Here is a 23,353-nt window from a genome sequence, read left to right as displayed (position 1 = left end):
AATTTACCAGGTAAACTTACAGACAGAAGCATGGTCTTAGGTGGCCGCAGGACAAGTGGATCTCCACACCTCCACCACCCCAGACCTGGGGCTTATATCTTGGAGGAAACATTATATATGCTCTGGAAGGAATGTGTAAGCAGCTACAGGCATCGCAGCCTATGATGTATGGAAGAACACCAAGGGTTGTTTTGGAGGAAAGGCAAAAATTACAGTGAACACACATTTCTATAAAAAGAGTAATCCATCAACTAGACATTTTTGGAGGTTTTTCTGGACTCAGCGTTACTCAAAAGTAACCTGGTGGATTAGCATGTGAAAAAAAGTCAGTGTTTTCCCAACATATTTACTTTCAACCTCTCCTAGCTACCTGAAGATAATCTACTAGGCAGTCTCATTTTAATACAGTTATCTGAAATAAATATGAATAACCAGGTAATCATAAATATTTCCTTCAAATAACAGAACAAAGGTCCAGAACAAAGAAACATCAGATTATTCTGAATCTCTTTAGTTGTGTTTGCATTGATTATTGTATCAGTAAGCTACTACTGCATAACAAGTCATCCTAATAGTAAATGGTTTAATGTCATGCTATTTTTTAATCACATAGGAGGCAATGTTGGAGAAGTTTTAACTTTGGGGACTTGGGACATACGAATTTTGGAAGGGACAAAAATATTCAGTCCATAGGGCTATCCAAATCAAGTTCTTGACCTTTGGGACAGCAAGGACAATTTGAGAGAAGAAGCTCAAGAAAAGTGATGGAATCTCTTTTTTTTTTTTTTGAGATGGAATCTTGCTGTGTCACCCAGGCTGGAGTGCAGTGGTGCAATCGCGGCTCACAGCAAGCTCCGCCTCCTGGGTTCACGCCTTTCTCCTGCCTCGGCGTCCAGAGTAGCTGGGATGACAGGCACCCGCCACCACGCCTGGCTAATTGTTTTTGTATTTTTAGTACAGACGAGGTTTCACCATGTTAGCCAGGGTAGTCTCGATCTCCTGACCTCATGATCCACCCACCTCAGCCTCCCAAAGTGTTGGGACTACAGGCGTGAGCCACCGTGCCTAGCCAAGTGATGGAATCTCTTACAGCTTCTTCTCAGGCATTGGACATTTCAGGACTATTCACATTTAGCTGAAGTCACATGTCCAAGTTCAGTGTCAACTATTGAAGAGCTATGGTCTCCTTACAATTGAGGCACCCTTAAGACCCAGAGTCCATAGTGGTGATGTACAGTCCTCCTACAGAGAATAGAGGAGTTAATAAATAATTGTAAAAAAAAAAATTATCCGAGAAAGAAACAGACATGCAAGAACTTCTTACTTCTGTTGGCAGCAAACATTTGTGAATTACATGCTGTGGAGGTGGAACAAAAAGGATGAGAAAATTTATAGAAATAATTTGATGCAACAAGAAATAGCAGCTTTGCAAATATTCCCAAGAGCAGAACAAGTAAAGTGGATTGAAAGAGTCTAAAAATTCTTGCTGTGGTTATTTGGAGTCAGCATTAGAGGGTCAGAGGCAGGCCCAGGTGCGGTGGCTCACGCTTATAATCCCAGCACTTTGGGAGGCCAAGGCAGGCGGATCACCTGAGATCAGGAGTTCGAGACCAGCCTGGCCAACATAGTGAAACCCCGTCTCTACTAAAAATACAAAAAATTAGCCGGGCGTGGTGGCACAAGCCTGTAATCCCAGCTATTTGGGAGGCTGAGGCAAGAGAATTGCTTGAACCTAGGAGGTGGAGGTTGCAGTGAACCGAGATTGTGCCACTGCACTCCAGCCTGGGCAACAGAGGAAAACTCAGTCTCAAAAAGAATAGGGTCAGAGGCTACATCCTTGAATATAACAAAGCACGGAATGGTGGATTCCCCACATTCTGACCCCTCCTTGAGTCCCTGGGATGAGGTCTCCCTTCAAGATCACAACTAGCTGTATTCCAGGAACAGGAACGGGGTAACGCTAGACTCACATCCTCTCGCAAGAGACATTTCTGGTGTCACAATGAGCTAAGTAAATGCAAAACTGAGACAATAACAATAGCTGCTATTGATCGAACAATTATTCTGTTCCAGTAACTTTCCAAGCTTTAAAATATTACTTACTTTTCACAATAACTTCATAGGATCGATGAAATTTCCAGAACTTATAGATAAGAAATGAAAGTTCTAAAAGTTTCATTTCCTATCATGAGGGATTTACTCAAGAGACACATGTAAACTTGTATATGCAGAAGCTAAATGTGAGTTTGTTTTCTGCTACTATAGCAGAATGCCTGAGACTGGGCAATTTATAATGAACAGAGATGTATTTGGCTAATGGTGAAGTGGCATCGTTTGTCTGGGGAAATACTCAAGGTTCATTGTCCTGCTCTAAGGAAAATGAAGACGCAGATGCACGAGGTGTGGATTTAATAGTGGAAAGTTTAATACGTGAAAGAAACAAGAAAAAAGCTCCCCTATGTAGATGGAGGCGGGTTCCAAACAGATCTCCCTGTTGCCCATGGGATTCGGTTGGTTTTATAGAGGGGCTTGTGGAGGTGGGGTCTGATTTTACATAGGGCCCAGGGGATTGGTTGGACCAAGTGTGTCATTTACATAGCCTGCAAAGAGGCTGGCCATCCCACCCCAATTGTTTATTATGCAGATGGGGTTTTTACCTGGCCAGTGCCATGACACCATCTTGTCTGCTCCTTACAGTGCACGTGGCTGGCAGAGAAGGGAAGATGGAGCCACCATCTTGAAAACGTCTAGTCCTTAGTTTCTGCCAGCATTCACCCATGCAAACTCCCAGCTTGCTTGTCTATGTCTGCAGCTCAACTTTACAGGCTGCTCTTTGTTAGAAAATGATTTGAGGCTGCTTTTCATTAAAAGAGAAAAGCCTTACTGAGGACTCTCATGCCCTTGCTATCTGCCTAAGTAATTCCTTCTTAACTCCTATATCAGGAGGCACCTAGTGGGAGCTAATACGAATCGTAGGGGCAGTTTTCCCCATACTTTTCTCATGGTACTAAATAAGTCTCATGAGAGCTGATGGTTTTATAAGGGGTTTCCCTTTTCACTTGATTCTTATTCTCGCTTTGCCTGCTGCCATGTGGTAAGACATGCCTTTTGCCTTCCACCATGATTGTGAGGCCTCCCCAGCCATGTGGAACTGTGAGTCCAGAGTCCATTAAACCTCTTTCCTTTATAAATTACCAAGTCTTGGGTATGTCTTTATCAGCAGCGTGAAAACGGACTAATACACATGTAGAATCTCTGGACCCCATCCTAGACCTGATAAATTAGAATCCACATTTGAACAAGATCCAAAAGCAATTCGTATAAACTTTGAAGCTGGAGATGTTCTGGTCTAGAATCGTGTTTGCAGCTTCCTCCATGTTAACATTTGTGCTGGATTATCATTTGTGGTGGGGGTATCATTTGCATTGTTGGATCTTGAACAGCATTCTCAACCTCAACCCCCAGGTGCCAGTAACATCTTCCTAGTTGTGACAACCAAAGTTTTCTCAGATATTTTCAAGTGTCCTTTGGTGGCAAAATCATCCCTGCTTTTTGTTTCTTTGTTTTTGTTTTTTTGAGATGGAGTTTTGCTCTGTCACCCAGGCTTGAGTAATGTCAGCTCACTGCAACCTCTGCCTCCCGGGTTCAAGTGATGCTCCTGCCTCAGCCTCCTGAGTAGCTGGGACTACAGGCGTATGCCACCATGCCCAGGTAATTTTTACATTTTTAGTAGAGACGGGGTCTCACCGTGTTGGCCAGGCTGGCCTCGAACTCCGGCCTCAGGTTATCTGCCCGCCTTAGCCTCCCAAAGTGCTGGGATTACAGGTGTGAGCCACCACACGCAGCCTCATTCCTGTTTTTAAACTACTGGCCTCAAGCATGAGAACTGAAAACATCATGAAGGAGTTTCAACCATTCATCCCTTTCTTGGTTTATAATGTTGAGCAGATCACTGAATCTTTCTGAGCCCCATTACTGCATACGTAGAATGATGCTCATGACAGTACCGACCACATAAAATAAACATTTATAAACATTAGATAAAATAATCCTTATAAGGTGCCATTCTCAGGACAATGTGCATAAAAGGGTCTAAATATATCTCTTGTAATTGGTACACATTTTATCAATGAAGAACTAAAAGACAGTTCTTAATTTGTCTGACAAGCATTAAATTACAAATTGTTTTGGTGAAAACATCATGAAGCCAAGGAGTACAGCCAAGCCATGATTTATATCAAAGGAACACAGTACTCCCTCTAGTTGAAGAATGAGATGGAAATTTTCAGATGTTGGGCCAGGCACAGTGGCTCATGCCTGTAATCCCAGCACTGTGGGAGGCCAAGGCGGGTGGATGACCTGAGGTCAGGAGTTCGAGACCAGCCTGGCCAACATGACAAAACCCCTTCTCTACTAAAAATATAAAAATTAGCCGGGCATGGGGGTGAGCACCTGTAGTTCCAGCTACTCGGGAGGCTGAGGCAGAAGAATCACTTGAACCCAGGAGGCGGAGGTTGCAGTGAGCTGAGGTCACACCACTGCACTCCAGCCTGGGCGACACAGTGAGACTCCGTCTCAAAAAAAAAGAGAAATTTTCTTATGGTATCAGGGGCTGTATTCCCACAATAAGTCGATGCTTTGGAGATTTAAGGGGAGTAGGCAAGATGGGTTTCTCAGTCTTAGATTTGAAGAAAACTTTGTCTCAGGATTGGGACAGTTGTTACAAAGTTAGACTTCTGGAGGAAAGGAGAGTTCATGTTGAAAGAGTAAGAAAGACTGGTTCATCCAGTCTCTTGGGAACAGAGAATCTGCAGGATTTTTTTTCTTTCTGTGCAAAGCAATGTCCCACAGGGACATAATGTACTCGGGGTTTCAAATAACAAGAAGAAATGTGCCTATTGAGCAGATGTGGGAAGCTATAAATATTTCATCTGCTGTTGTCCCTCAGGCACCCCTGGGTTGAATGGAATATCATTGTTTCTTTTGAAGTCCTAAGTCTGGCTCAGAGACAGACGCTTGACTCTTTCCTGCTGCCTAGTCTGCTGAGCGGAGCTTCAGTCTCCACCATCAATCATCCAGTAAGGAATTTGCACTTACACAAGGAACTGTTCCTCGGAGAGATCCCCTCCTGGTGAGTCGGAGAGCCCAGTGGGAACTGCAGGAAAACAATAGACGGAATAGATGCAGAGATTATTTACCTGAGATCACCTGAGAGCCAGTCCAGCCTAGCCCAGAGCCAAGATATTGCTGCGGTTATTTGCTTGGTTGATTAATTAACTAAGTAATGTCTCGTTTTATGATGCAAAAAAAGAAAAGTGAACACTGAACTAGGCAATGCAAGGGTGACGACTGTTGACATTTAGTGAAGGTCACAGAAGCCCAATTAGAAGGAATAGGAGGTGTAAAATGATTTTTGTAAGAGTACAACATACATCTTTGTAATTAAGGGGAGTAGAGAAATCGTGTATTGGCTGTGGAGGGATATACCGTCATGTAAAGACATTTCCTTTTTACTTTTAAAATGGAGCATATTTCAGTTTGATTCTATGCCCGTGAGAAAAATCCAGATGAACGGATTGCTTGCAAATACCATTTTGCAACAGCAGTTCATAATGCGTATATTTTGCAGGATTTTCTCTTACGCTAGGTATTCAGATAATACAAAATATTTAATAGGTGAGAGACTATGTACTAATGAGCTGTACTTGCATTTATTTCCTCACTTGCGTGGCTGAATATATTTGTGTGTTGTTTAGACCTGTGATTTGATGCTTCTAAACAACTCACAGTGTATAGGATAGACTTTATCAAAGAGAGTGATCTAGCCCAGAATATCAATAGTGCTGAGATTGAGAAACACTGTGGCGAGGAATATCTGCTGGCTTCCTGGTTTTTGGAGTTTTGTTGTTTGTTTGTTTTTTCTTTGAGACAGAGCCTCACTCTGTCGTGCAAGCCTCTGTCCATGCTACTACTGGAATGCAGTAGCATGATCTCAGCTCACTGCTGCCTCAACCTCCTTGGCTCTGGTGATCCTCCCACCTCAGTCTCCCAAGTAGCTGGAACTACTGGTGTGCACCACCATGCTAGGCTAATTTTTGTATTTCTTTTGTAGACATGGAGTTTCACCACGTTGTCCAGGCTGGTCTCGAACTCCTGGGCTCAAGCAATTTACTTGCCTCAGCCTCCCAAAGTGCTAGGATTGCAGACGTGTGCCACCACACCCAGCCTGTATGTGTTTTTAATATTTTATCTGTCTGGAGATTGTTTCCACAAGACATTATGACACTTATTTCTGTCACCAAAATTAGAGTACCAGTTTGCCATCTGTTTAAAAATTCCAACACAAATCTATGACAGCTGAGAAAGTTCCCCACTCCATCCCCGCTCAGGCTGATGGACGTGAGATTTCTTACTGTTTTCTTAAAATATTACTGACTTTGAGCAAATATTCATATATTTGATCAAGATCTTGATTGCCTTATGTTTACTATATGCCCATTTTTATATAGTTACCAGCGTTTAAAATTATTTTTTTAATGATTCTTTTTCAGTTGACTTTTGGGGAAATTTATTAGCCATAAAAAGTTTAAAATATTCTTTAGTTAAATATATACCTATCATCTTACTTCTGCAATTATTGCCTTAGTTAAGGTGATTTGCCCACCCACAGATTTCATATGTAGTTTCCCTGTTTTCATGGAAAAGGCATTGTTTACTTTTTTTTTGAGACGGAGTCTCGCCCTGTCAACCAGTAGCATGTCAACCAGGCTGGAATGCAGTGGTGCGATCTTGGCTCACTGCAACCTTCGCTTCCTGGATCCAAGCGATTCTCCCACCTCAGCCTCCTGAGTAGCTTGGACTACAGGCAAGTGCCACCATACCCAGCTAATTTTTGTATTTTTGGTAGAGATGGGGTTTCGCCATGTTGCCCAGGCTGGTCTTGAACTCCCATCCTCAAGTGATCCACCCACCTTGACCTTCCAAAGTGCTGGGATTACAGGCATGAGCCACCGTACCTGGCCGATACTGAGGTTTTTAATTCCTCTGACTTTGTATAAGATGTGTGAGGTAGGTGACCAATTTTATTTATTCCAGACAAATAGCTGTTTATGACAGCATTTATTTAAATATCCAATCCTTTCTAACTAAATTGAAATACAAGCTTGCTGTATATTAAATGCCCGTGTATACTGAGAACAAAGTCCTTATTCATTCAGCAAATAATAACTGAGCATCTGCTCTGTGCAAGTTCTTTATGAACAGTGTATGCCATATTCTTTTATATCTAGATTTTTGCCAATTTATTAATTTATGTTGATATGATTAAATTAGTATTATATCATGTCAGTTAATTTTCAATACTTCAACAATTTTATTCACTACAGTTGATTATATTTAACCTGGTTTTATTCTCCTGCCATTCTAATTTTATAATTCTTTTTTTAATAATGCGTACATCGTCACATCTTTTTATGAAAATACGAAGGTGGCCAGGTACTGTGGCTCAGGCCTGTAATCCCAACACTTTGGGAGGCCGAGGTGGGTGGATCACGAGGTCAGGAGATCGAGACCATCCTGGCCGACATGGTGAAACCCCGACTCTATTAAAAATACAAAAATTAGCCAGGTGTTGTGGCTCATGACTGTAATCCCAGCTACTTGGGAGGTTGAGGCAGGAGAATCGCTTGAACCCAGGAGGCGGAGGTTGCCAGTGAGCCGAGATCGCGCCACTGCACTCCAGCCTGGTGACAGAGCAAGGCTCCATTAAAAAAAAAAAAAAAGAAAAAAGAAAGAAAGAGAGAGAGAGAGAAGGAAGGAAGGGAGGAAGGGAGGGAAGGAGGGAAAAAAATACATAAGTAAACATCCATGGTAACATCCCTGCTCATTTTGACCTTGTGCTATAATGGTGAAAATACAGTAGAATTAAATAAAGGTGCATGATGCAATGTCATAAGGTGTAAATCAAATAAAGAATATTTCTTAGTGTAAAATAATAGAATTGTCAGGCCAAGCGAGGTGACTCATGCCTATAATTCCAGCACTTTGGGAGGCCCAGCTGGGAGGATCACATGAAGCCAAGAGTTTGAGACCAGCCTGGGCAACAAAACAAGACCCTGTCTCTACAAAGCATGAACAAAATTAGCCAGGTATGGTGACACATGCCTTTCGTCCCAGCCATTCAAGAAGCTGAGGCATGAGTATTATATAAGCCCAGAAATTTGAGGCTGCAGTGAGTTATGATTGCACCACTGCACTCCATCTTTAGCAAGAGAGTAAGACCCTATCTCAACAATGAATAAATAGAATACAACAGAATAGAATAGAATAGTCATGATGTGTGCAAAATTTAATATATAATATGGTCTGGGCAGGCATTTTCATGTTGGACAAAGACCAGAAACAAGCTCATTGGATTTGTCAAAAAAGTGATCAAAATTCAAAGTCCACAAGTAGCAAAAAAAAATCAAATAGGTCAGGCGCGGTGGCTCATGCCTGTAATCCCAGCACTTTGGGAGGCCGAGGCAGGCGGATCACGAGGTCGGGAGATCGAGACCATCCTGGCTAACATGGTGAAACCCCATCTCTACTAAAAATACAAAAATTAGCCAGGCGCAGTGGCGGGCACCTGTAATGCCAGCTACTCAGGAAGCTGAGGCAGGAGAATGGCGTGAACCCGGGAGGCTGAGCTTGCAGTGAGCCAATATTGCACCATTGCACTCCAACCTGGGCGACAGAGCGAGACTCTGTCTCAAAAAAAAATAATAAAATAATAAAATAAAATAAAGGCCACACAGGAAATACAAGAAAAGTGAGAAAGGGACTGCTTCATCCACTCTCAATTCATATAAAAACCAATTGATCAAGTAAATACGGAATAGGCACAGAAAAAAATGAGTCTTTTACTGTTTCATATAAAAATGCCCAAATTTTGTCATTGTTTGTATGTTTCTTTTTGTGAATTGTTGGCTTATTCTCTTTGCTCCATTTTTCTATTAGGATATGCGATCTGTACCTTTGTTGCCAAAAAGGGTATCATTAGTTTTTGTCATGGGTAGCAGCTATCTGGGGCCGGTATCATGTAGGCAGTAAGAATTTACCAAGACAGTTGTAGATAGAAAGGCAAATTTAATTAGAGAAAGGATAATAATACATTGCAAGGGTGCAATGGGCAGGTTAGCAAGAAAGGAGCTGACTGCAAGGAGACAAAGGCTTGCTGGGGATTTTATAGGATAGTGTTTGTGCTGCGAGCTGAAGAGGGCTGAGGGCTTTGTGCGGTACTGATAATGCCAAGGTTGCAGTGAACTAACTTGCATTTTTCCATCAGCTGAGGGTCTGGTAATAAGACGGGTGCAGGAAGATTGTGAGTCATTGCCACACGAGGGTTGTGTGTCCTGGACCATGAAGAAAGGCAGACTTAGAGCTTATCTATCTTCTCTTTTTGTTTTTCCCTGCTTCAGCCAGCCTGACTCCATTTCCCTAATTAGGACTCCACAGTCTTGTCTTTTGGATAACTTTATTTACTTATTTCTAGTTCCAAAAGGAAAGCTAAAACTTTAATCATCATTAAAACCGACATAATTAAATACTATTGTTAAATTAAAAACCATGAAGTCAATAAAGATGTCAGAATTCTTTATTTTTGATCTTTTATTTATTTTGCCAGGCATCGAGGAGATACAATGGAAGCTGAAATGTAACCATAACCAGGGAAGCTTTTATTTTCCATCCTATAAGATCCCCAGCAAGGCTTTGTCTCCTTGGAGTCAGTTCCTTTCTTGCTAACCTACCCATTGCACCCTTGCAATGTATTTTTGTCCTTTTTCTGAGGGATTACCTGAGTTTATTAGACCTTTTTCCTTACTGGGGTCTGTTTAATTTCTCTCACTCTGTTTATTGAACAGCTGTTTTATGTTTCTTTAAACACAGGGCTGAAAACAGTCATACCAAAATGGAAGTCCAAGTTTACATGTGTATACAGACTTGTGAACTGGAATTTCTTGTACCAATTCTACATTCTGTAGGGAAAAAAGAATCTGATATTAAAAGCTTTCCTTGAGCCAAATGCAGTAGCTCATGCCTGTAATTCCAGCACTTTGGGAGGCCCTCAAAGTTTTTGTACTGCCATTCCTCCTGCCAGGCACCCACTTCAACAGATAACTTCATGACTCTTGCCCTGTCTTCCTTGAGATCTTTTTTCAAACATCACCTTGTTTGCAGGTCTTGAATAATAATCAGCAAACAAACAAACAAAAAACAAAAGAAACACTTCATACCCTCCCTCCTTTTTACCTGCTTTGTTTATTTTCCAAGCGCCTGTTCCCATCTGACATATTATGTGATTGTTTAATTTGTTTATATTCTTTCTTCATCATTAGATTGTAGGGACTTTTGTTTTTCAGCATTGTTCACTCATTATCTAGACAGTGACAAGAACATGGTCAACATTCAATTTATATTCCTCAAATGCATAGAAGAAGTTCTCATTCTTTTTTTTTTTTTTTTTTTTTTTTTTTTTTTGAGATGGAGTCTCGCTCTGTCACCAGGCTGGAGTGCAGTGGCATGATCTCAGCTCACTGCAACTTCTGCCTCCCGGGGTCAAGAGATTCTCCTTGCCTCAGCCTCCCAAGTAGCTGGGACTACAGGCGCATGCCACTACACCAGGCTAATTTTTGTATTTTTACTAGAGACAGGGTTTCACCATGTTGGCCAGGATGGTCTCAACCTCTTGACCTCGTGATCCGCCTGCTTTGACCTCCCAAAGTGCTGGGGTTACAGGCATAAGCCACCGTGCCCAGCCAGAAGTTCTTATTCTAACTGCAGAATGTACGCTGTCTTCAGTTAAGGCTGAGAGTGGGAAGGAGTTCCTGATCAGAGATGACATGGAGATCCCTTAAAGAGAACCAGATTCATACACAAAATGTAAGATAATTTATTGGCTATAAAATATAAATGATGGTATTTCTGAAAGGTTAGCAATGCATGCCTGTCTCGTTTCCCTCTTTCTCTCTCTCTCTCTCTCTCTCTCTGATAGTCACTTCAATCAAATGGAACCAGGAAATGATACACAAATTTCAGAATTTCTTCTTCTGGGATTTTCACAAGAACCTGGACTGCAACCCTTCCTCTTTGGGCTGTTCCTGTCCATGTACCTGGTCACTGTGCTCGGGAACCTGCTCATCATCCTGGCCACAATCTCAGACTCCCACCTCCACACCCCCATGTACTTCTTCCTCTCCAACCTGTCCTTTGCTGACATTTGTGTTACTTCCACCACCATTCCAAAAATGCTGATGAACATCCAGACACAGAACAAAGTCATCACCTACACAGCCTGCCTCATGCAGATGTATTTTTTCATACTCTTTGCTGGATTTGAAAACTTCCTCCTGGCCGTGATGGCCTATGATCGGTTTGTGGCCATCTGTCACCCCCTGCACTACATGGTCATTATGAACCCTCACCTCTGTGGACTGCTGGTTCTGGCGTCCTGGACCATGAGTGCTCTGTATTCCTTGCTACAAATCTTAATGGTAGTACGGCTGTCCTTCTGCACAGCCTTAGAAATCCCCCACTTTTTCTGTGAACTTAATCAGGTCATCCAACTTGCTTGTTCTGATAGCTTTCTTAATCACATGGTGATATATTTTACAGTTGCGCTGCTGGGTGGAGGTCCCCTGACTGGGATCCTTTACTCTTACTCTAAGATAATTTCCTCCATACATGCAATCTCATCAGCTCAGGGGAAGTACAAGGCATTTTCCACCTCTGCATCTCACCTCTCAGTTGTCTCCTTATTTTATGGTGCAATCCTAGGGGTGTACCTTAGTTCTGCTGCCACCCGCAACTCACACTCAAGTGCAACAGCCTCAGTGATGTACACTGTGGTCACCCCCATGCTGAACCCCTTTATCTATAGTCTGAGGAATAAAGACATAAAGAGGGCTCTGGGAATACATTTGTTGTGGGGAACAATGAAAGGGCAATTTTTCAAGAAGTGCCCATGATTGCAGGGCTCTAAGCTTCAGAGGTAGTAACTGTCATTCTTCAATCAGATAGTGGAAATAGAACTTGCTCCTTCTATTAATACTTATTATATTTCTGGGAGTTTCAATTTGTTGTGATTTCAACTGGTCTTGTAGAATTTAAGCAACTCCTTTTATTAAGCTTTCTGCTCTCTGATATCCAACAGTTTTTTCTCTTTGTTGTTTTCCTACTTTCTCAAGGTTATTTCCGACTTTGGATCAGAAACACTTTGGAGATTTCCATTTGTCTCATACAGGGAAGAGTTGTATGTCTCCTGTGGCATAGACTACACTTGGCAATTGGGGTAATTGATGTAAATTTATAGTGGAGTATGACCTGAGACCACAATTTGTTCACTTTTGTATTCTTCAGTCCTATGTCTGTCTCTACCTTCAATGCTCCTCCTGATAATGTAGACCTGAACATACTTGTGTATTTTGCAGCTGGTCATGAGATTGTGTTGTCCTCATTAGGACATCATGTCTTTGTCAGTGCCATGTCCACAGTATCTGCCATACTCCCTGGCATAGTACAGTAAGGCAAAAATTGTTTATCAAAAATATGTTCCAAGTGCAATGCCCACTGAAAGACAAAACTTGCATATGTTGATTAACTTAATATGGACTTACAGTCAGAGATGACCTTAAATATGATGGAGTAAAATTGTCAATCATACATTGAATTGCTATGGAAGACTTGTTTTTATGATGTGCATGGACTCACTGAAGTATGGAAGCTTAGTGCCCATATATAAGTTTATTTATTGGAGTGATGGTTTTGGTGCCATGGTCTATAATGTTTCATGCATCCATACTTCTGTTTTTGCTTCAAAATTTTTAGTGCTCCCTACAAATACGAATCCTTCTATCCCACTAACCAAAATACCTCCTTCATTATAAAATTTTGTCGTAAACATTAAAGTGCAGGTCAGTGAACAATATTCAATGTATCATCAATTTATTCATCTCTTTTATGCTCTAAATTATCTTAAATACTCATGATTAAAGAATGACTCACACAAAACCTTGAGCTTCTCCCCAGTCATGCCTCTGGGAATGGGGAATTGTGATTCAGGTGAAAAGGGTGACTCACACCAAACCTTTAACTTATCCCATTATGTCTCTGGGAATGGAAAATTGTGATTCAGGTGCACAAATTATTCCTGCAAAAAACATACATCTCATTCTAACCTCTCCAGATCACCTAGATGGGGAATCTCAACAGTAGTCTTTTTTTTAATACAGTTATCTGAAATATACATGAGTATCCAGGGAATCATGAATGCTTCCAAGTATTAGAACAAATGCCAAAATAAGAAGCAGCAGACTATTCTGAATGTCCTCAGTTCTATTTGCAATGATTATTGTAACAGTAAGCTATTGCTGAATAACAAGTCATCTCATAGTAAATGGTTTAAGATGATGCTTTTCTTGTCTCATAGGGAGTCTACGTTGGGGGTGTCTTCTGGTCTCTGCTGTCCTCCTCATGAAGCTGTAGTCAGCTGTGAGTCAACAGTAGGGCTTTGCTGATCTTGCCCGAGTTCTCTTACATTTGGAGGCTTGTTGGCTGTGGGCTGACCTAAGGTGGCCACAGTTGGGACAGCTTGCCAACTGTCTTAACATGGCTTTACATGTCCTCTCCTCCTAAAGCTGGCTGGCCTGGACTTGTTTGCATGGCAGAGGCAGAGTTACAGGAGAGAGCAACAGAAACATGCCAAGTTCCCTTGAGGGACACTCAATTCCACCATATTCTTTTGGCTAAAGCAAATGAAAAGATCCTGAGTCCATCGCCTCAAATAGTTACCTATTTTGGTGGAAAGAGCACCTAAACTCTACTCTTAGAAAATTCACAGTGTACAGTATAATATTTTTAACTATAGTCCTCATAGTGTACATTAGATGTCTAGGCTTATTCATCCTACATAACCACAACTCTGTACGTTTTGAACCACATTTTCCCATTCCCCACTCCTCCCATTCTCACCCCTCCATAGCCAGAATTGTACTCTCTATTTCTATGTATTTTACATTTTAAGCACAAGATCTCAATCTGTCACCCAGACTGAAGTAGAGTGGTGTGATGGTAGCTCACTGAAGCCTCGATGTCCCAGGCTGAAGCCATCCTCTTGCCTCAGCCTCCTGAGTAGCTGGAACCACAGGCTCACACCACCATGCCTGGCTCACTTTTTCACATTTTTAGTAGAGATGACATCTTGCTCTGTTGCCCAGGCTGGTCTCGAATTCCTGAGTTCAAATGGTGATCCCATCTTGACCTCCCAAAATGCTGGGATTACAGGCATGAACCACCACCACACCTGGTCAGTATTTGACATTGTTTAGATTCCACATATAAGTGAAATAATGTAGCATTTTTTATTCCTCTCTCTGGCTTATTTCATGAGCATAATATCCACTTATACACTGTTGGTGGGAATGTAAATTAGTCCAGCCACTGTGGGAAGCAGTTTGGAGATTTCTCAAAAAACTGAGTTGAACTACCATTTGACCCAGAAATCCCATTATTGAGTATATAGCCAAAGGAAAATAAATCATCCTGCCAAAAGGACTCATTCACCCATATGTTCATTGTGGTGCTATTCACAATAGCAAAGACATGGAATCATTGCAGGTGCTCATCAATGGTGTATTGGATAAAGAAAATGTAGTATGTACACACCAGGGAATACTATGCAGCCATAAAAAAGAAAAAGCCATGTCCTTTGTAGCTACATGGAGAGGACTCAAGGCCATTATCCCAAGTGAACTAATGCAGAAACAGAAAACCAAATACTTCATGTTGTCACTTATAAGTGCGAGCTAAACATTGGGTACACATGGACATACAGTTGGGATCAACAGACACTGGAGACTACTATAGTGGGGAGAAAGGGAGTAGGAAAAGGGCTGAAAAACTACCTCTTGGGTACTCACTACCTGGGTGATGGGTTCAGCCATACCCCAAACTTTAGTATCACACAATATATCTTTGTAACAAACCTACACATATACCCCATGATTCCAAAATAAAAGTTGAAAAAGAAAGTTACCTCTTTGTTCTCTTTAGTTTCAAGGGATTCATGAATGCAGAGCCCCATCAACTCCCAGAGCTAAATAATTTAGGATCCTGTCCCTTGGGTGAAAGCCATAAAAGTTAGGGAGCTCCATGTATGGATACATTTATTATCCAGAAAATCTGGGGACTTTGTTTTATTATTCATGTGAATCAGAGGGGAGAAGGTAAATGGAAAGCGCACTGTATTGGGGCACATTGACCAATGGAAAAGAATACAGAGCCCAGAAATAAATCCATGTATTTACAGCCAATTTTTATTTTTGACAAATTGCCAAAAAAAAAAAAAAAAGCACAATAGTGAGAGTACCATCTCTTCAATAAACGGTGCTGGGAAAACTGGATATCCATATGCAGAAGAATGAAATTAGACCCTAATTTCACCCATATACAAAAATTAAATGAAAATAGGTTAAAGACTTAAACACGGATGAAACTAGAGGCCATTATCTTAAGTGAAATAACTCAGAAATAGTCAAATACTGCATGTTCTCACTTACAAGTGGGAGCTAAATAATGTGGACACATAAATATACAATGTGGAATAATAGACATTGGAGACCCGGAAGGGTGGGAAGATGAGAGGGGGTTAGGACTGATAAATTACTTAATGGGTACAATGTACATTATTTGGGTGATGGTTACACTAAAAGCCCAGACTTCACCACTAGGCAAAATACCCATGTAACAAAACTGCACTTACACCCCTTAAATTTACACAAATTTTATTTATTTTTTATTTTTTTAGACGGAGTCTTGCTCTGTCACCCAGACTGGAGTGCAGTGGCACAACCTTGGCTCACCACAACCTCCACCTCCCAAGTTCAAGCAATCCTTTTGCCTCAGCCTCCCGAGTAGCTGGGATTACAGGCACATGCCACCACGCCCACCTAATTTTTTTATTTTTAGTAGAGATGGGGTTTCGCCATGTTTGCCAGGCTGGTCTCGAACTCTAGACCTCAAGTGATCTGACCGTCTCAGCCTCCCAAAGTTCTGGGATTACAGGCATGAACCACTGCACCCAACCAATTTACGCAAATTTTTAAAAACATTTAAGGATAACACCTGAAGCTATAAACCTTCCAGAATAAAATATAGGCAGAAAGCAGTAGTCTGGGCAATGGTTTTAAAATATACCCCTCAAAACACAGGCAACGAAAGTGAAAATAGACAAGAGGGATTACATCAAATTAAAAACCTTCTGCACAGCAAAGAAAACAATCAACAGAGAGGCAACCTATGGAAGGAGAGAAAACATTTGCAAACCACACATATGATAAGGGGTTAATATCCCAATACAGAAGAAACTCAACAGCAAGGAAACAAGTAACCCAGTTTAAAAAAAATAAAATAGGCAGAGGACATGAAGAGACATGTCTCAATAGAAGACATACAGCTGGCCAACAGGTACATGAAAAAATGCTCAACATCACTGATCATCAGAGAAATGTACATTATAACCACAATGAGATGTCACCTCAAACCTGTTAGGACGGCTATTATAAAAAAGGCAGGTGGCTGGGCGCGGTGGCTCATGCCTGTAATCCCAGCACTTTGGGAGGCTGAGGCGGGTGGATCACGAGGTCAAGAGTTCAAGACCAGCCTGGCCAAGACGGTGAAACCCCATCTCTACTAAAAATACAAAAATTAGCCGGGCGCAGTGGTGGGCACCTGTAATGCCAGCTACTCAGGAGGCTGAGGCAAGAGAATGCCGTGAACCCGGGAGGCGGAGCTTGCAGTGAGCTGAGATCGTGCCACTACTGCGCTCCAGTCTAGGGGACAGAGCGAGACTCCGTCTCAAAAATAAATAAATAAATAAATAAAATAAAATGTATGACTTATTAACTGCTGTGGCAAGGTAGCATTTGCAAATAATACATTGGTGTGATCTTTTTAATGGATACAGGAACATACTCAAATACACCCAATATTAAAAATATTTTAAAAGCCCTCAGTTTGCTGTATATCCTTTACACTTAATACTCAGTTTTTTTTCTCTCTTACCTGCAAAACTCCTTGACTATGAACTGATGTTACCAGCACCACTTTTTAGCTCCCATTCCTTCTTCAGTCTTACCAGTTGGAATTCCATTCCCACCACTTAATTGTCAGCAGTGGTCTCTGCATTGCTGAGTCTAACAGACGCTGCTCTTTTTAGCATACTAAATAGATTGATTATGAAATAATCAGTCAACTAAGCAAACAAACATAGCAACCTCTTGGCGCTGGCCTAAGTTGGATTGGCTCTCAGGTGACTTCAGGTAAACGTTCCCAGCTTCCGTTCTCTCTGAACCTTTCCCATGAAACCTGCTGAGGGCTCCTGGGCTCACCTGGACGGGGTCTCAGAGAAGAGGATCTCCAGATGGAAGTCTGAATTTTACCCTGAATGGTTGATGATAGAGGATGAAGCTCTGTCCCCAGACGAGACAGCAGGAAAGAGTGAGGCATAGGTCCTCTAGCCAGATTTATGTTCTACATAGCAGCAAAAGATGACCACTATTTTTTAAAGTAGATCGATTAATTGGAGCGAAAACATGGACTCGACCTAAATGCCCATCAACAACAGACTGGTTGAAGAAAGCGTGGTACATATACACCATGGAATACTATGCAGCCATAAAAAGGAATGAGATCATGTCCTTTGCAGAGTCTTAACAATTGGACTTCCATTCCCACCTGGAATGGGCTGAAGGGTCCCATTCAGCCCAGTCCCCAGTCTGGGACTCAGATTAGCTAGCCTACTTTTGGGGTATGATAGCAAGCTTTACTTTGCAATTATTTCCTTGTGAGGGTTAATCTATTAGTGGGTTTGTTAGACATTTTTTTTCTCTATTGTATTCTCTGAGGGCCACAGCTCCCTGTATCTGCTCATTAGGCACCTCCCTTCTTACTGCTGGAACTTACTAACCCGTAAGTGTCTGATTTCTCTGTGGACTCCTGTCTGGACAGTAAGGAAATTTTTCCTGCTCATTCTCTGTTCCCAAGAGACCATGTTAGACAATAGGTGAACCCAATTATTTATTTGATTAATTTTTACTCCTTCTCCAATAACTCACCTGCCTTCCAGATATCTAACCTCCTAGCACCTTCTATTTGTCAGGCTTCTCTAGAGGGACAGAACTAATAGGATAGATGTATATATGAAGTGGAGTTTATTAAGGAGTATTGACTCACATGATCGCAAGGTGAAGTCCTACAACAGATCATCTTCAAGCTGAGCAGAAAGGAAGACAATCTGAGTCCCACAATCTCAAAATTAGGGAAGCCAATAGTGCAGCCTTCAGTCTGTGGCTGAAGGCCCAAGAACCTCTGGTAAACCACTGCTGTAAGTCCAAGAGTCCAAAAGCTGAAGAACTTGGAGTCTGATGTTCGAGGGCAGGAAGCATTCAGCACGGGAGAAAGATGAAAGCTGGAAGACTCAGCAAGTCGGCTCCTTCCAATTTCTTCTGCCTGCTCTATTCTAGCCACGCTGGCAGCTGACTAGATGGTGCCCACACGGATTGAGGGTGGGTCTGCCTCTTTCCGTTCACTGACTCAAATGTTAATCGTTTTTGGCAACACCCTCACAGACACACCCAGGATCAATACTTTGCATCCTTCAGTTTAATCAAGTTGACACTCAGTATTAACCATCACACACCTTATCACTCCTTTCTTTAACTTTTTAAAAAAATTTTTGTGGGTGTATAGTAGATGTATACACTTATGGGGTACGCTCCTTTCACTGAAAGTTTCCTCTAAAGTCAGAGACTCAGCAGAACATGGCGGCTCATGTCTGTAATCCCAACATTTTGGGAGGCCAAGTGGGGAGGATTACTTAAGCCCAGGAGTTCAAGACCAGCCTGGGCAACATAGCAAGACCCCATCTCTACAAAACATTTTTTAAAAATTAACTGGGCATGGTGGCAGGTTCCTGTAGTCCCAGCTACCTGGGAGGTTGAGGTGGGAGGATGGCTTGAGCTGGGGAGGTGGAGGCTGCAGTGAGCCATGATTGCACCACTGTACGCCTGCCTGGGCAACAGAGCAAGACCTTGTCTCAACACACACACACACAGACACACACACACACACACACACACACACAAACTCAGAGACTCAAGGAAACTCTCTTGATTAGGTCCTTAGGATCATCAAAAAGCATTGACTTGCGGTGGGGACACAGCCCTTGATATCTCCAGAAAATTGTTTTTCCCTTCTAAACTAAGGGAAACATGTTTATGTGGCTATGTTAACTTTTAAACCCCCCACAATTTATAAATTTAGAAAAGGAAAGGAGACTTTATTTCTTGTAAAGGGTTACAGCCTGCAAGATGGCAATCCCACAGACTGGGAAGCACAGCCTCTAGCCAATACCAGAGAGACAGGCATTTCTAAGGAGGAGGGGTTGGGGTAAGAGCTAAGAGCTTTATGCTCAATGGGTTGGCTAGACATACATATTCAACAGGTTATAGGAGGAGATATGAATATTCATGAAGCTGGCCCTGGTGCACGTGTATGAAACAAACACTCATGCAACATACAACCCATGCCCACTTTGGAGTGGAGACTTTAACATTTAAATGTATTACAAGTAGACCCTATCCCTCAAAAGTTCTTTTCAGAACAGAGAAGCACGCAAGTGAGCAGCCTCTGTAGACGAGCCAGAGCCAGTCCACAGTCAGTGGTCTTCTTATCAGGAGAAAGTTGCCCAAATCAGTCTCTTGCCCAATCAAAGCAGTAGCTATGGCTGCTGGAATAGGGGCTGGGGGTCAGTTAGCATCTGGTGGAGCTGCAAATTGTTTTAATATTGCTGACCCTGAGTCCAGAGCTTGTTTAGCTGCTAGAGAAAAATAAAAACCATGTGGCAGGTAGAACATAAATTATTCTTTAAGGGTAGGGTGTGTGACTTAATGCTTGCCGGGCATGGCGTTAGGCCCTGCTTATAATTGGGTATCTTATTGCCACAAGAAGTCTGTTCTGCCAGTCTCATGGTCTCTATTTTATTAATGCTGGTTGGTTGTTGTGTAGTGAACCATGAAAAGGAAGGGGTATAACGAGGTGTGTTTGACCTCTCGTCCCGTCATGGCTGGAAGTGGAGCTTTAAAAGTTTTTCTGGGATTCCTTTGGCCAAGAAGAGGTCCGTTCAGTTAAGGAGCATTTTCCCGGCCAGGCATGGTGGCTCACGCCTGTAATCCCAGCACTTTGGGAGGCCGAGGCAGGTGGATCACCTGAGGTCAGGAGTTCGAGACCAGCCTGGCCAGCATGGTGAAACCCCTGTCTCTACTAAAAATACAAAAATTAGCTGGGCATGGTGGTGGGTGCCTGTAATCCCAGCTACTCAGGAGACTGAGGCAGGAGAATCTCTTGAACCCGGGAGGTGGAGGTTGCAGTGAGCCGAGATCGCACCATTGCACTCCAGCCTGGGCAACAAGAATGAAACTCTGTCTCAAAAAAAAATAAATAAATAAAGGAGCATTTTCCATATTCCTGTTGGCCATTTTGTATATCTATCCAGGTTCTTTGTCCATTTTTTAATATCAGGATATATGTTTTATTGCTATTGAGCTGTTTGGGTTCCTTATATATTTTGGATATGAATCCCTTATCAGATGGGTGGTTTGTGAATGTTTCCTGCCAACCCATAGGTTGTCTTTTCACTCTGCTCATTGCTTTTCTTTGCCATTCAGAAGTTTTTAGTTTCATGTAATCTCATTTTACATTTTGTCTCCTTTTGTCGCCTGTGCTTCTGGGGTCATTTCCAAAAAATTATTGCCCAGACCAATGTCATGCAGTCTTTCCACTATGTTTTCATCTAGTAGCTCTACAGTTTCAGGTCTTATGTTTAAGTCTTTAATCCATTTTGAGTGAATTTTATATACGGCGTGAAATAGGATCCAATTTCACTCTTACACATGCGGATTTCAAGTTTTCCCAATGGCATTTATTAAAGAGACTGACCTAACCTAAATCCTGTTGGTCATGGTGTACAATATGGTATGGCTCAGTGTCCCTACCCAAATCTCATCTCGAATTGTAATCCCCATGTGTCAAGGAAGGGGCCTGGTGGGAGGTGATTGGGTCATGGGGGCAGATTTCCCCCTTGCTGTGCTTGTGATAGTGAGTGAGTTCTCACAAGATCTGGCTGTTTGATAAGTGTCTGGCATGCCCCCCTTCTCTCTCTCTCTCTGCCTCTCTTTCCTGCTGCCTTGTGAAGACGTGTCTGGCTTCCCCTCCATTACTGTAAGTTTCCTGAGGCCTCCCCAGTCATAAGGACCTGTGAGGCAATTAAACCTTTTTTGTTTATAAATTACCCAGTATCGGGTAGTATCTTTTTTTTGATACGGAGTCTCACTCTGTCGCTGGGGCTGGAGTGCAGTGGCACAATCTTGGCTCACTGCAAGCTCCGCCTCCTGGGTTCACGCCATTCTCCTGCCTCAGCCTCCCAAGTAGCTGGGACTACAGGCGCCCACCACCATGCCTGGCCAATTTTTTGTATTTTTAGTAGAGACAGGGTTTCACCGAGTTAGATCAGGATGGTCTCAATCTCCTGACTTTGTGATCCGCCCACCTCAGCCTCCCAAAGTGCTGGGATTACGGGCGTGAGCCACTGCGCCCGGCAGGGTAGTATCTTTATAGCAGTATGAAAATGGACTAATACAGTGTATAATTATTTTTGTACATTTTGGATTTAATTTGTTAATTTTGTTGAGAATTTCTGCATCCGTGTTCATGGGGTATATTGGTTTGAAGATTTCCTTTCTTGTAAATGTTTTCTGGTTTGGACACTCGGATAACTTTTTTTTTTTTTTTTTTTTTTTGAGATGGAATCTCGCTGTGTCGCCCAAGCTGGAGTGCTGGAGCGCAGTGGTGCAACCTTGGCTCACTGCAACCTCCGCCTCCCAGGTTTAAGTGATTCTCCTGCCTCAGCCTCCCAAGTAGCTGGGACTACAGGCGTGCACCACTATGCCTGGCTAATTTTTTGTATATTTAGTAGAGATGGGGTTTCACCATGCTGGCAAGGCCGGTCTTGAACTCCTGACCTCAAGTGATCCACCCGCCTCGGCCTCCCAAAGTGCTGGGATTACAGGCATGAGCCACCATGCCCAGCCATCACCAGGATAACTTTTGCCTCATAAAATGAGGTAGGAAGTGTTCCCTCTAATTCTATATTATGGTGTAGCAGGACGAGCCGCAAACAAAACCCCTCAGACACCGAGATAGTGAAGGGAGTGGCTTTAATCAGCTGGGAGCATTGGCAGGCTAGCGTCTTAAAATCCATGCTCCCCGAGTGAGAAATTCCTGTCCCTTTTAAGGGCTCACAACTCTAAGGATTTCACATGAAAGGGTTGTGATTGATTTGAGCAAGCAGGGGGTACGTGACAGGGCATGCATGCACTGGTGGCCAGAGTGGAACAGAACAGAGCAGGGAGTTTCAAAGTTCTTTTATACAATGTCTGGAATCTATGGATAACATCGGTTTCTAAGTCATGAGTTGATTTTTAACTACTATGTTTACGCCAGGCAGGCCCAGGCCTGGTTTTGGGCCTGGCACCGGGCTGCCTGTCTTTGACTTCACTTCTTTGTTTTTTTCTTAAAACAGGTACTGAGTATAAAACAATATGAGAGGGTCCCTCTCTTCCCTCAATGGAAGAGATTATAGAAAGCATGCCAGCTCTAAGTGTAGCCCCTAAGAGACCTTGCATATTTCTGCTGAGCAGTAAAGCCTCTGCTATTTCAATAAGAGCATGCCCTTCCTAATCCACTGACAAGACATATGGAGTAGAACCATCCCAGCCTGTCCACAGCACGAAGCAGAGCTGCCCCAGTCACTGCAGCAAAGACTGAACAACACACACCAGGAAGCTCAATAAAAAGCACCTACACCCCATGGGTCCACAGTAGTAAATAACTTAGTGCAGGGGTCCCCAGCCCCTGGGCCACAGACCAGTACTGGCCCACAGCCTGTTAGGAGCTAGGCCGCACGGGAGGAGGTGAGCAGCGGGTGAGCAAGTGAAGCTTCATCTGTATTTACAGCTTGCATAATAAAAGATTAGAGTATGGTGGATAGTCTGACAGTCCTTTTAATAGGTGAATTACAGTAGCAGAAATGAAGCCATATTTAACTTTTCTTTAAATTTTAGTGTCCTCTGTGATTATCAGCTCCCTGTATCTGAATCTACCCTCTAAGTTGGGGGTCAGCAAACTACTGCCCACAGGCCAAATCCTACCCACAGCCTCTTTGTAAAAAGGCTTTATTTGAGCACAGTAAGTTTGGTGAGTT

The 23,353-nt window shown here is 42.5% G+C and overlaps 2 protein-coding genes across 2 annotated transcripts in view; both read left to right on the top strand.

Moving 5' to 3' along the window:
• Positions 1 to 5,019: 5,019 nt before the first annotated feature.
• OR7C1 (olfactory receptor family 7 subfamily C member 1) overlaps positions 5,020 to 23,353 on the top strand; it is a 32,299-nt gene continuing 13,965 nt past the window's right edge. The window contains exon 1 of the mRNA XM_063800583.1: positions 5,020 to 5,131. The gene's annotated coding sequence lies outside the window, so the exon portion shown is untranslated. The remainder of the gene's footprint in view (positions 5,132 to 23,353) is intronic.
• OR7A5 (olfactory receptor family 7 subfamily A member 5) lies at positions 10,891 to 12,072 on the top strand. The gene has a single exon (XM_054672768.2). The coding sequence runs from the start codon at positions 10,977 to 10,979 to the stop codon at positions 12,003 to 12,005; it is 1,029 nt and encodes a 342-aa protein (XP_054528743.1). The 5' UTR covers positions 10,891 to 10,976; the 3' UTR covers positions 12,006 to 12,072.

This window comes from Pan troglodytes, chromosome 20 (assembly GCF_028858775.2).
Source record: "Pan troglodytes isolate AG18354 chromosome 20, NHGRI_mPanTro3-v2.0_pri, whole genome shotgun sequence".
NCBI classification, from domain to species: domain Eukaryota; kingdom Metazoa; phylum Chordata; class Mammalia; order Primates; family Hominidae; genus Pan; species Pan troglodytes.
The sequence above is the reverse complement of the archived record's forward strand: the minus strand, read 5'-3'. Positions and strand labels throughout refer to the sequence as shown.

Coding starts and splice junctions, on each gene's coding strand:
- OR7A5 (XM_054672768.2), top strand. CDS start 10,977: ATGCATGCCTGTCTCGTTTCCCTCTTTCTCTCTCTCTCTCTCTCTCTC.